General features: G+C 31.6%; 1 protein-coding gene across 5 annotated transcripts in view; it reads right to left on the reverse strand.

Moving 5' to 3' along the window:
• Positions 1-6,655: 6,655 nt before the first annotated feature.
• COL11A1 (collagen type XI alpha 1 chain) overlaps positions 6,656-14,007 on the reverse strand; it is a gene marked incomplete at both ends in the record, with an annotated part of 228,661 nt that continues 221,309 nt past the window's right edge. For all 5 annotated transcript variants that reach the window (XM_080693166.1, XM_080693164.1, XM_080693167.1 and 2 more), the window contains 4 exons: positions 6,656-6,802; positions 9,056-9,289; positions 11,220-11,288; positions 12,279-12,391. In XM_080693166.1, coding sequence (XP_080549292.1) covers positions 6,656-6,802; positions 9,056-9,289; positions 11,220-11,288; positions 12,279-12,391 — 563 coding nt within the window. The remainder of the gene's footprint in view (positions 6,803-9,055; positions 9,290-11,219; positions 11,289-12,278; positions 12,392-14,007) is intronic.

A 14,007-nucleotide genomic window follows, 5' to 3' on the forward strand; every position in this document is an offset into this window, starting at 1 on the left:
TGCAATATGGTCCTACCGTTTAACTTGTACTACCATGTCAAGTAGCAGTGTACTTTTGCTTAGGTTTGAGAGTGAACCACCATGGACAGAGCTCAGTTACTTTGGTCGTCTTTCTGGTTCTGGTCTGATAGATTTTCTGTTAACTGATTCAAACAAAGCACAAAAAAATAGGAAAGAACCTTAAAGGTATTTTCTTCATAATTTAAGGTCTTTGATATTTATTTCATTGGCTAATTTTTCCAAGAATCAATAATTCATCATCTTAATAAGTATAACTAATATTTTGTAAAATGAAATATAGCATCACAGAAAGTAATAATATATATTAGAATGCATCTTGATTAGCCCAAGTTTGCAAAGTGTTATTTTAGCTCTGTGTGAGGTACCTGTGAAAAGACTTAGGAGAAGATGGTGAAATATGTATATGGGTATATATTATATATAGCATATATAATAAATGTTTTATTTGTGTTTTTATTTTTAAATGTTATATGTATGTTAAAATTTAAGTCTAAAGTCTTATTTTCAAGAAGGGAGTTAGATTTAGATGCAAAGCAAGTTCAGACTTTCATAATTGTGTGGATAAACATTTTTACTGAATATGAATAGTGATCATAAAAATGAAGGGGAAGAAACAGGTGTGAGAGATATTTAAGAAAAATATAGACAGAAATAGACGACTGATCTAAAAGCACAACAATCAATTGATAATGACTTCAAATATCTTTAGCTCAGGCAAAACTGTGTATGATGGTGCCATTAAGTGAGATATGGAGTTCAGGAAAGGGAGTGAGTCTTAATATTAGGAGTTACTAGCTTGGAGAAAATGCATATTGCAATTGGTGAAAATTCTATTATCTGTGATGTTGATTCATTTTCAAAATACTACAGGAATTGAATTCATTATGCTTGATTGAAAAGTAAATGGTTTGTAAGAAAGTAGAGGCAGTGTTTACAATCTACCTGTAATAAGTTTGACTTAGAAGGGCAGGCAATAAAATTGCAAATATGGTTTCTTCATTGGCTCTTTTGTGGATTTAAATATATATTGAGTGGTTCCATCATTCTGATCATTCTCTAGCTAGATAATAGTTTTTATATCAATTATGAATAATTATTTCCAAGATTCTCTATTTTACTATTCTATATGTGCTAATTTTTACTTACAAAATTTCAACATCAGCAGACAAAAATATATAACTAGAATTTAGCAGTAAATTTCTCTATAAATGTATGTCTTCTGTTCTTCTAATCTACACAAATATTTACATATATGGAGACAGGCATTTGCCCATAATATTAGGCACATATTTATTTTAGCAATTGTAAATAATTTTCTTGTGTAATATCTACAATAGTATATGAGAAAAAGTAGGAAACACAAAGTCAGAAGAGTGCTACCAGTTTCATTTATTTCACTGACATTTTCTGGCTTTTCAGAATTTAGGACAGATAAGATTTATTTTCCACTTTGTTTTTAAAGGGTAGGTAACTATAACTTCTTTTGAGATGTATCTGGTGAAATGACTCTAGAATATTTTTAAATGATAAATATAGTCATTTTTTTCTTCTAAATTGTTTTATACTTGTTCCTCCATCCTAACTCATCCAAGTATTATTGCTGTAATCCAAATCTGTATCATCACCCCCTGAAATTTCTACACCAGCTCTTTGGCACTTGATCTACTTTATTTGACTTATATCTCACAGATCCATTCAACCACCAGCTCCTACTGTGTACTTCTGGAAATCTGCCAATATAGTCATTTTAAACATGGTTTTCATTGTGCCTTCACCATACCTAGAGACTGATATTCATTCTTTATTATCTGCATAATATTCAGGCTCTGTTGAGTTTATTTAAGCCATTTAACCTCAGCCTGGATATATACAGGTCACCCCATATCCTTCACTGCCTGCAGCTTCCTCAGATTCTCATCTTTTCTGTGCCAAACCCAGGTATGCTTCTGGAATTTTTTCATAGACTTTTTTACTTAAATTTATCTACCTTCATGTCCCTCCACACACTCTACAAATATTTGGAGACCTGCAAGCTTCCTCATGAAGTGCATTCATAAATCAGTGTTTAATTCTCTTTGAGTTATTGGAATATTTGGTCAGAAACTTGAAATTACACTATTATTTTAGATGTAATGGGTTTGTCTCTTCTATTCGATGTAAATAGGGGCATAATGTAAATATTTTATATGACATTTTTGAAAAATTGTTATATCTTGTTTTTTTGGTATAAATGTGTTTTTCTGAAGTAGGTAAGATGCTAAGACCTGTGTTATTATGAAATTAGTTAAATTTGCCATTATGTCATTTTGACCAGAGGGATCCGCAAATAAATTTATTTCTTAGTAAAACTATTTCTGACATTTAAGAAAGTTTCTGTCATTTCAGAAAGATTTTCTTTTGTGCCTCAGAAATACTTATTCATTTTATGAGCCAACAAATAGAAGCCAAACATTTTATTTATGAAAGAGACTCTGATATGATGGCAAATTAAGGTAGTTAAGTCAGCTTCATGCCCTAGATTGCTAGTGATATAAGACCATCTCCTGGTACATAGAGTTTGCTAGTTAATTTAACAAACGACAAATCTATTATGGAAAAAAGGAAGACCTACATCTTTATTTCTTTATAAAGAGATAGTTTAAAAGTAGAAATCAGTATTTTTGTTTAAATCTATATAAATCATCTGTAGACAGATATGCCATTATAAAGTTATTATAAGTCCCAGTGATAGTAATATGAAATATTTCTGAAATTATTTCCGTTTGTGGTTTTTGAAGGGAAGAGCTAATAGTGAATCTGTAACTCTTCTTTCTTTCTTTTCTCCCTAACCAAATATTGACTGATGGGTTTTCTAGAGAGAAAACAAAGGATGCTGCGATAGTTGATAGGCACTGAGTATTGAACTTGGAGTGCTGTAAGCCAGATATTTTTCTGTAATATACTTTATTGTAAGTTATTCTACAATCTATGAATCTCTGGGGTGCAACTTTATTGAGCAATAGTTAATTATATAGCCAACACAGAGAGATGGGACCAGCAAAGTTTAAGTACAGAAATTTTCCAAAGTTATTAAACTCATCTTTCTGGAGAGAAAAACACATTTTCACACACACACACACACACACACACACACACACACACACACAGAGTACTTGAAAAGTTTTGTCTGACAAATTTAGATTTCCTGGTTATCTGGATATTAAAGTGACTTTTGTCTCTTTTTTATATCACTTATATAGTATTTGCAAAGCTTGTATAGGAGTGTCTGATAATTCATGCTTCTGTCATCCTGCCATTTGTATTAGGGCTTACTTCATAAATATTAAATATTTATAAAATTTCTATGAGATGAGTAGCACGTGTATCATTAGATACAGATTAGAAGGGAACTTATATGTGGTGATGATAGTAGCAGTAGACAGTTTGGAGCAGCAAGCCACTATTTATTTAGCTCTAATACGAACTAACCCTTAATTAATTCATATATTTTATAATTACCCAGCATGCAGCAGGCTAATACAAAATTAATAAAACTTACTCTTCAGGACAAAATTCTCTTGTGTAAGCTCCATTTAAGATCCTGAAATACCTCCAACAAATATATTTATAAGGTCATATAGTTGGTAAGACTTGATCAGCTAAGAACTTGTCATTACACTCCAGCTTCCCTTTCCCTTGTACTGGGTGGTGTGGAAGGGACCAGTGAGCAGGAAATTGAGTTAGGGACTCACTTATTTAGAGTTTGCATAATATATTTATAAGATGAGATGTACCTATATACCTCGCAGTTAATATTATGTGTAACTAGTGCCAACAATCCTAGTGTAGAAAAACTAATGCCAAGAATCCTAGTGTAAAAAAAAAGTTTTCTAGAATAGTCTTATCCAAATATGTATGATGATACAAAGATATGATGACAGAATTTGTGCTTTGGCATGCACATGTTTCATGGTACCCAGGACAAAAAATTGTTTGCCAATAGAGAAGAAACAAGGTTTATAGTACACATATGAAAGAATATAATAGCATTTTCCATAAATTTTTAAATACCAATAACAGGATGTGAAACTGAAACATTTTAAGTGACATAAGATAAAACACATTTTGATCTACTGTGTTAAAAAAAAACTTACTCTATCAGAAATTTAAAAATTCTCCTATGAGAAGAGAGATTTAAAAGGGTGCTCAAAAAGACTGCAGCCAAAATTATGGTATCTCAGAAAGTTAATGTTATTTTCTAAGATTTTCTAATATTTTTGTTATAGATTCTTTGAAAATAGTTTATTGTAATATCATGGCTTATTCAAGACTGTTTATGTCTATAATTTGTAGCTGTTATTTTTTTGGTAAGGAGATTGATACCAAATTCTATGTGTATCAGGTCTAAAGCCCATTTTTACCTACAAGATCAATATAATCTCTATGTATTTTTATATGAATAGCTTATGCATGCTATACCTGTAATAAAATGTCATATAATATGCTATTCTATTCAACTGAGCTTTCTTTGTTCCAGATTAAATAAATCATAAGGAAGGTTAAAAAAAGATCTGATGTTATGGAGAAAACCATATTCATATATGAAAATAATTGAAAAGCAGAGAACGTTCGGCAATCTGCTGAGTCATTTTGCTTTGTGCCAATTTAAGCCTATTTTTAAAATAGATAACACATCCCTGAAACAAAATAATATGCAAAATATTCTCTTATTGTTTTACATTCACTAAATTGTCTGATATAGAAAAATCCTTCTGAATAAACATATTTTTATGTCTGACTTAGAGACCTCATTTTAAAAAAGTTTTTAAAATATTTTTAATACTGAAATGGTGAAGACATGTTTGAGAGGTTTTTTTTAATGATTAATTATAGAAAGAAAAATCTCATGAATTTTTAAGTATAGTCTATCTTTATTCTGGAAATAAAGTTTACCATGTAGTGTTTTGTGTTTTGCACATGTGGGGAATTTAAATGGCTCTTATCTTAGATTAAAATGCTTATTCAAAGTTGCAAAAGTACTCTAATCTGGATGGCCAAGAAAGAAAATGAAAAGCCTGTTCTGTAAATGAGAATACTTTAGAACTTATTTAAAAAAGAGAATGACCAATCCAGGTAAACAAGACTTGAGTTTATTTATACGATTCATAACTCCCTTCTTGAAAGGACATTTACAAACTTGATTTCAAAAATAAAATAAATTCTGAATGACAATTGTTCAGGTTTTAATTTCAATATTACAGGTATGCTCATCTACGATAAATTATCAGTTGAAAATGTTCCAGTGGAGTCTGGCAGCAATTAATTTTACACTTCATATAAGAAATAATAAAACATTTATTTTCAAGTCTTACATATATTACTTAAAATAGTTACAAAGTTCAGTTTGTAATTTTTCAATTTTACTGCTATTTCAAGCTACCTGAAAGAAAATACCTTGATGGAAAATAAATTTTGTATTGCCTGGATTAAATGTGACTTTTAAAACAGTCCACCAATATGTTATTTAGCTATTAGGTGGGTCAAATGATGAATGAACTTATCTCAAAAGTTAAGAAGTAATTTTTTGGAGCAAGTAAAATAACATTTGAGACTATTATGCAAATAAGAATAAAATTCAATAGGCAGATTAATTAAAATCTAACATTGCACAAATTCATAAATAATTGCTTAATTTTTATCTTTAATATTAACCTGCATTACTGAAGCACACTCAAAACAATTAGATGAAAAGAGAGAAGAAAATTGTACATATGGTTGCTTGTTTGATGAAGACATCAATTTGTTAAAATAGTTTCCCATATATATTTGCCTGTCCAAAAATAAAAACTTGCTTGTTTTCCATATATACAAGTATCCTGTGAACTCCTGGATTCTTAGAAGAAAAAGTTTGAGGTATAGCATTGAGTAAAACATCAAAATGCATGGTATTTTGGGCTGAAATTCAGGATAGTTACTGTCAGCAGAGAAGAGTTCATTGGCGTGTGCTCCCAAAAGTCTTCCAGATTTTGCCCTTTGAGAAATTCATTAGTGACATCAAATAATTGAACTCTTCAACGTCAATATATACAAAGGTATTTTATTATTAATCAAGGAAAGGGAATTAGAGTCATCAGAAATTACAACTTCATTTTTTGTAATACATATATTTATTGCCATCATAGTTCTGCAATTGTAAAATTAGAGTCAGATTGGATTTTGAGAGATACGTGCAAGTTTTGGAAACGGACACATGGATAACAGTATAGAACTGTACATAAAATAATTACAATGTAATAAACACACTGTTTTAGCATATTCTTGATGGATGGGAATGAGCACCGTATTTTTATGAATATATACTTTTTTTTTCTACAGCACCAAAGAAATCCAGGTAGGAAAAGGAGAAATGAGGGTCGAGAATCAAGAATCAGCCTTGTTTTCATCTCAGCCACACTACCTTATACTTTTATGATTTTCAAAGCTTTTTTCATGTGATTGTTCCCCCTCAAGGGCATCAGCATTTCCTAAATGGTACGTGTATCCATAGTAAGTTGTGTTCTATACCATCCTTTTTCAAAACCTGCATGTGGCATGAAATGGGTTGGTGGCACCAAGATATATTTTCTGTTGATTTCATATGTTCTTTGTCCTAATCTTAGCCAAGAAAACAAACTGGACCAACTTCAAATCCAAACTTCTGATTCTGATCACCAAAGTCATTGAACATTACATCAATGATAGGTACTTGATCGATTTTCGGTGTATTGATTTCAATCACAGTCTTTTCATAGCCTTTTCTGGACTGTAAAATTAAGCAGAAATTTAAAATTACACACTCATTTAATATTGTTATAAAAATGCTATTTTTATAGCTTCTCAGTGAGGTTAAGGAGATGAGATAAAAGAAAAAAATGAGTTTTCTAGTAATTATGTAATTAACTGTTCTTGTCATAATTTGTTCCATGGAATTATAAATTTTAAGTGTTGACAATTATATGTAATATTTACCTGCAATCATTTAACTATGATACAACATATTACACAGCTAAAAATGATCTGAGCTGATAAATGTAATTTAATATGAAAATTGATGTTTGAGTTATATCTCATCATATAAATAATAGACTTTTCTCATTGTAGTAAGAATCAAGATACATTATAAAATTCTCTTATGGAAAACTGGAATATAATATGTAAATAATAGTGCAGGAGATCAAATCTCAAAATATTTTTGCTTCTATTTTTTTTTTTTTTTTGGGCGGGTCTGGGGATGGAACCCAGAGGCATTTGACCTCTGAGCTACACCCCCTGACCATTTTTTTTTTTTATTCTTTATTTTGAAACAGGATCTCACTGAGCTGCGGAGGGCCTCACTAAGTAACTGAGGCTGTCCGCGAACTGCGATCCTCCGGTCTCAGCCTCCCAAATGCTGGGATTACAAGCGCACACCACTACGCCTGGCTGCCTTTATCTATTTTTTTTTTATAAATATATAAGATACATTACTACTTAGAATTCTTTGCACAACTTTTGCTTCACTATTTGACTTATTTTCTCTTTATTCAACTGGTACTTTACTCATTTTTTTTTTGAAAGAGTGGACTCAGTTATAATTAATGACTTAAAGCAATAATTGATATATAGAATCCCCATGTACATTAAAAACAGTCCCAGAAAATAATGATAACAAAAGTAATAGTAGCTTCCTTGTTGGTACAAAATGATAACAACTGACAAGCTCCTCATGAAAAAACTACAGTGTAAAAATAATCTCTGGTATAAATGGCATAATGGTGATTCCTTAATCTCATTTTTTTTTTTTTTTTTTGGTGGTACTGGAGTTCGTGGAAACCCTTCTACCTCTGGACTACACTCACAGACCTATTTTTATACTTTTTAAATTGGAAACAGGGTCTCCTAAGCCAGAGCAGCTTGGCTTCGAATCTGCGCGATCCTCCTGCGGGTATTACAAGGGTGTCCCACCATGCCTAGTCCTTAATCTCATTTTTAAATCATGTATTAAGAAGATAAATGACAAAAGTTTTGATTTTCTTAAATTTCAAGGTAATTAGTTGAAATGTGGTATATATAAACACAATGGAATTTTATTCAGACATAACGCAGAATAAAATTATGCCCTTTGCAGGAAAATGGATGGGAATTATAGGATATTATCCTAAGTGAGATCAACCAGTCTCAACATGTCAAGAGTCTTATGTTTTCTCTCCTATGTGGAAGTTCAAATAAAAGGAACTTCACTCAAATGAGGAAGGAAACCAGGATAATGGAAGATAATGAAGAAGGGAGGGAGAAAAAGAGGAGAAAACATGAGGATTGAGAAAGGAAATAGTTCAAATAAGGTTATGTCCCTAATGAAGGCATCTCTACCAATCTCATTAGCATGTATGAGAAAGGAAGAAGGAAAAGCGTGGGAGGGGATACAAGAGGAAATGCACCAAGGAATGCGTGCATGTAAATTTGTACAACTTTGAATTTAAATAGAAGGTATAATTACATTGTTCCAATAAAAGTTTAAAAGTAAATAGCTGTCATGCTATTCAAATGTGAGAAATAATAAAATCACACATGATCTCTTATGGCTTCAAAATGTGCCTGTATGTATATTTCTGAGTATCTTCATATGTGTATGTGTGTGCACGTGAACATTTGCGGTTTCCAATATACCCCATCTTAATATGTCAGTGTTCAGCATCAAATCTTTTTTTCTTTTGGTGGTACTGGCGATGATGGAACCCGGGAGCATTTTACCTACAAGCTACACCCCCAGCCCTATTTTTTATTGTTCATTTTGAAAGAGGGTCTCATTGCCTTGCAAAGGGCCTCATTAAGTAGCTGAGGCTGTCGGCAAACCCGGATACTCCAGTCTTAGCCTCCCGAATGCTGGGATTATAAGTGTGCACCACCACGTCTGGCAGCATCAAATCTTAATAACAACTGACATCCATTTTATGAGAAAAATCTGGGTCAGGACCAAACTTAAGCTATTACAGCTGCTGCTCTTCTCTGAAAGAAGACAAGCAGAGATGGAACTCACCGCACAGCCATCATACAGAGCTTTGATGTAAGGGTTGTTATCTTGAGACATCTCCTCATCATTGGATCCCAGAAAACGAAGGGCTTTGTCATAGCTTCCTGATGACACATCATACCAGGCTGCTGACTGATGACAGTTGTAGGTGAAATTTTGGCGAGCAGAGGCCGTGAGGAGTTTCAGGAATGTCATTTGTACCATATTAATGGAATTCCCTTCAACATCTAAATATGAGAGCTGGGAATAAAAAAAATAAAAAGGCATTCAAGACTCTTTTTATGCAATAAAGAATAAATAGCTGTTGAAAGTGAACTGTGATCCTAGAAGCATGTAGATGAATTGATAAACCTATTTTAACCCAGGAGATCAAGAGACCAGATTTAATGAATTTGAGGTTGTATCTCTACCTCAGTTTGACAAAATCATGTTTTTTGTTATTTCTGTGCTCTGATTTCCAAATCAATAAACAAAAAAGAACTTCTGCTTCCAAAAACTATTTCATTATATTTGTGCAACTCTTTTAAAAAGAACCTATAAAATAGTGAATCAGTGAAAATGAGAAATTTCAGTACAATTCAAAGGATTAGTGGTGTTATATTGTTCTATTATATTCCCCTAAAATTTTCATCATGTACTTATCCAAATGTTTAATTACATTCTTGTATTCTTTATTTTGGAGACATAGCCTTCAAAGGTATTTTGTTTCTTCTAATTTTTGACAGTCGTGTCTTGCTCAGACTTAGGTAATGTGTACATTCAGCATTTCATTGCCAGCACCCAGCTTGGCACCCAAGATGATATGAGTGAATATTTATTGAGTCAATGCTTAGTTTGTATTTATAGTAGGGAAACAGTCTTAGGTATAAACTATTAGAACCTCTCTTATGTCATCTTAATAAATTGGTTCTTTGGGTATAACTGATGTATCGAGCTCAAGTGAAACATATAAACCTACATTGAAAAATGATAAAAAAAAATCCTTGCAGACTTATAGACTAAGTCAATGTGAAGGCAATTATCTGTGACTTTTCTCCTTATTATTGGTTTTACTTATTTTGTACCGATTAACACATCAGACATGAGGATCCTTGTTAGGTTAGAAAAAAATCTGAGAAATACATTCTAAAGAAAACGATACAAAACAAAACCAATATACACAGAGAATTCTATTTGGGTATTTTTTTCAAGGCACAAATAAGAATGTAATCTGTGTATCTAATGTATCCCTGAAGACTGAACTAAATAATTTTAACTGGGAAATTTTAATAAAATACATTAATCAATAGATATGTTTATATAGGAATAATAACTGAAAAAATTACAATGAATGGAAAATAAAAGCTTTTAAAAATAACATTAAAGGAACAATATAGCATAGATACCTAGCTTTATTTTTGTATGCAAAGAGAAGTTTTGTTAATTTTAAGTAAACTAATCTCCCTCTATTAATAGTAAACTGCCAAGGCTATTATGTTTCTAAATACATAAAATAAAGTTTAGTATTAAATCATTAAATAATCAAGTAATTCTGGAAAATGGGTAAAACTTAAATATGATTAAATCCTCATTACATTAATTTGAACACATGCATTTTAAAAACAGCTATTAATATGAATTTAGTTGTCATATAATCTTAAATATCTTTGATTTATGATACAAATAAAAGGTTTCTCAGCTCACTGTATTCCCAAAAGAAATGATAAAAAAAAATTCTATGGCACATTTCAAAAATTTCTAATGAAATAAGGAAAAAAGAATAAATTAAGTTTCAAGCAGAGAGAAAATAAAATAGAAGTCAAATATATTAAATCAATACTATATTCTTCATCCCTGATATCTTTAGCAAAATCTATTTTATGATGACTATGTCAGATATTTAATCAACTATATTCTTTATCAAATCATACTCTTTACAGTACAGTTAATATACTTCTATTTAAAATTTTAAACTGCTTTTAGATATCACAGTAGTCTGAGAGATGTTAGATGAAAACAGAAATCTTAGTGTAATGCAAAGTTAACTGGCTTTTTTGATGAGCAAACAGGAGAACACATGCAATCTCACTTGACATAATTTAGATTTTCAGGCAGTGTCTAGAGCTATATAATTTGAGTTTCTTTTATGGAGATTAAGATTAAATTATTTCATGTTGCATTAACCACATACCAGTTTTCCTCTTTTAAATTCACTAAACCAACTTCCTGGTTTCTCCTTTGGCCATGATGAAATTCTTACCTGTTGCATAACAAGAAAAAAATTAGAAAGTAAGTGAACATTATGAACAATATTTTTATGTATATATCAGTAAATTTCAGCAAGATTAAAAAGCTAATGAGATTCTGAAATCATATCTACTCTATATTTTACAAAATGACATAAAGAGTAAAATCTGAGAAAGATTCAATGAATTTCAGGTAGTAAAAATCTTTCCTTATATTAATGTTTCTTCTAAAAAATATGTCATTCATAAAGTTATTTCCTTTGCCTTAAGTTCTTTTGCCTCACCAGGCCACACTCTTTATTTTTAAAAACTAGGATTTATTACATGAATACAATAACACAAAATGTCCTACTTATAAAATGTTTAGAAAATACAGTTATGCTAGTAAAAAGTCTTTTCATGTATTAATGATGTAGCTTTAAAGATAGAATTAATATATTCTTAATATTATTTACTTAATAGTATATTAGGTGAAAAATTGTGAAAAACCAAATACTGTTAGATAAAAGTCAAATTGTATATTAGGTTAAAAATCAAATACTATTAGGTGAAAAATCAAAGAATTATTTTGAGAAAACTAAATATTTAAGACATATGTAAGTGTAGAGCACATTCTTATTTTATATAAAACAAAATGTTTCATAACATTTTACATTTTGAGCATAATAACGCAGCTTTGAGTTCTACCATGTGATAATTGCAGAGATTACTATACATGCACTAAAATATGAGATTCAGCTGTGTTGTGTCATAGAAAACCATAGAATTTTAGAGAAAAAGCAGGTGCCTAAAGAATACATCTGGGCAAAAAAGAAAAAAGACTTTGTTAACTCCGTGCATCATGTTGGTGCCTGACTCATGTTTATGCAAATGAATGTTCTAATTATCCTGTAAGAAAAGCATATAAATGAAAATATGACAGTATAATTTTCCTGTTTATTTCAATATTGCAAAAACATGGAAGAAACTGTCAACATTCAGCACCAAAGTAGACTGGTACTTACTCCCTCAGAATTTTTGTCAGGATAAATGCAAGTCTCCCCACCAGATGTGAAATTACAATAAACTTTGAAGGAATCTCCTGAACAACCCTGGTTAGGATCAATCCAATATTCACCTAGAAGATAAGAAAAAGTACGTAATATACAAACCCATTGATAACAATATTGAATTCACTAGGTAGCAACAATTATTAGAAATAAAGATAAGTAGAGTTCATTTATGAATATGTCTCTTTCCTTTACATTTTTTGGCATTTTAGATATTTTTTTGATAGTTAGAAAGACCTTATGTCTTTTCTGCCTTAAATCTTGGTGAATGACCTACATTTTTTATAAAGCATTCTTTTTTATTCTGAGTATATCGGTCACTTAAGTTTCAATCTGTGTATCACTTCTTCAAATATTGACAATCTGTTTTTCTACATGTATTAAATGGCAGTACACTGGAATCAACACCACTCAATCCTAAGTCCCAGGTATATTATTTTAGTTTAGCAATCTGAGTGTAATAACACATTTGTCTTCCAGTTTACTCATCTATCACACTGGATGTGACAGTACCTATTTAGCCTCAGGGATCATCACCTTTTTGCTTTATTTTATAGCAAAATTTTCTTGTAGCAAATGTATTTGCTCTTTAAATGAGTTCAAAGAAAGAGAAATCATTTACATATTCAAATGCAGTCAGCTATTGATGCTATTACTGAAATGTTGCAGAACAAACTATCATGTAGATATTAATGACAATTATTGTGGTATTAGTAAGTAAAAATAATAACAATGGGAGAGACATAAAGTTATTCTTGAAATAGTTGGCAAGAACGACTTGATTTTGTTCTTTTATAGCTGAGTAGATTTACACCTGTGTATATTTCCCATAACTTTGCAATCTATTCATCTGTTGATGGAGACCTAGGTTGGTTCCATATTTTGGCTGTTGCAAATTGTGCTGCAATGAACATGGGTATGCATATACTACTATAGTTCTCTGATTTCACCTCTTTGGAAAGATACCCAGGAGTGGTATAGCTGGATCATATGTTGGATCTATTCCCAGTTTTCTAAGGAATCTCCACACTGTTTTCCATAGTGGCTGAACTAGTTTGCACTCCCACCAAGAGTGTAAAAGAGTTCCTCTTTCCCCATATCCTCAACAGTGTTTGTTATTTGACTTCTTTATGCTTGTCACTGATTGGGGTTAGATGGAATCTCACTGTAGTTTTGACTTGCATCTCCCTGATGGCTAATGATGCTGAACATTTTTTCATGTATCTATTGGCCATTTGTATCTCTTCTTTTCTGAAGTGTATGCTCAATTCAGTTGCACATTTTTTTTGTGTGTGTGTGGTACTGGGGTTCCTGGAAACACTTCTACCTCCGGGCTACACTCCAGACCTATTTTATATTTTTTAAATTTGGAAACAGGGTCTCTTAAGCCAGAGAGGCTGGCTTCGAACCTGCGCGAACCTCCTGTCTCCTCCTCCCAAGTGCAGGGATTACAAGTGTGTGCCACCACGCCGGGCAGTTGCACATTTTTGAATTGGGTTATTTGTTTTGCTAGTGTAGAGTCTTTTGAGCTCTTTGAATATTCTGGATATAAGCCTCCTATCAGAGTGGCACTAATAAAGAAGAACAAAATCATGTCATTTGAGCCGGGCATGATGTCAAACGCTTGTAATTCCCATGCTTGGGAGGCTGAGACAGGAGGATCACCCAGGTTCAAAGCCAGCCT

This window comes from Muscardinus avellanarius (genome assembly GCF_963383645.1).
Source record: "Muscardinus avellanarius genome assembly, chromosome: 3".
Taxonomy (NCBI): domain Eukaryota; kingdom Metazoa; phylum Chordata; class Mammalia; order Rodentia; family Gliridae; genus Muscardinus; species Muscardinus avellanarius.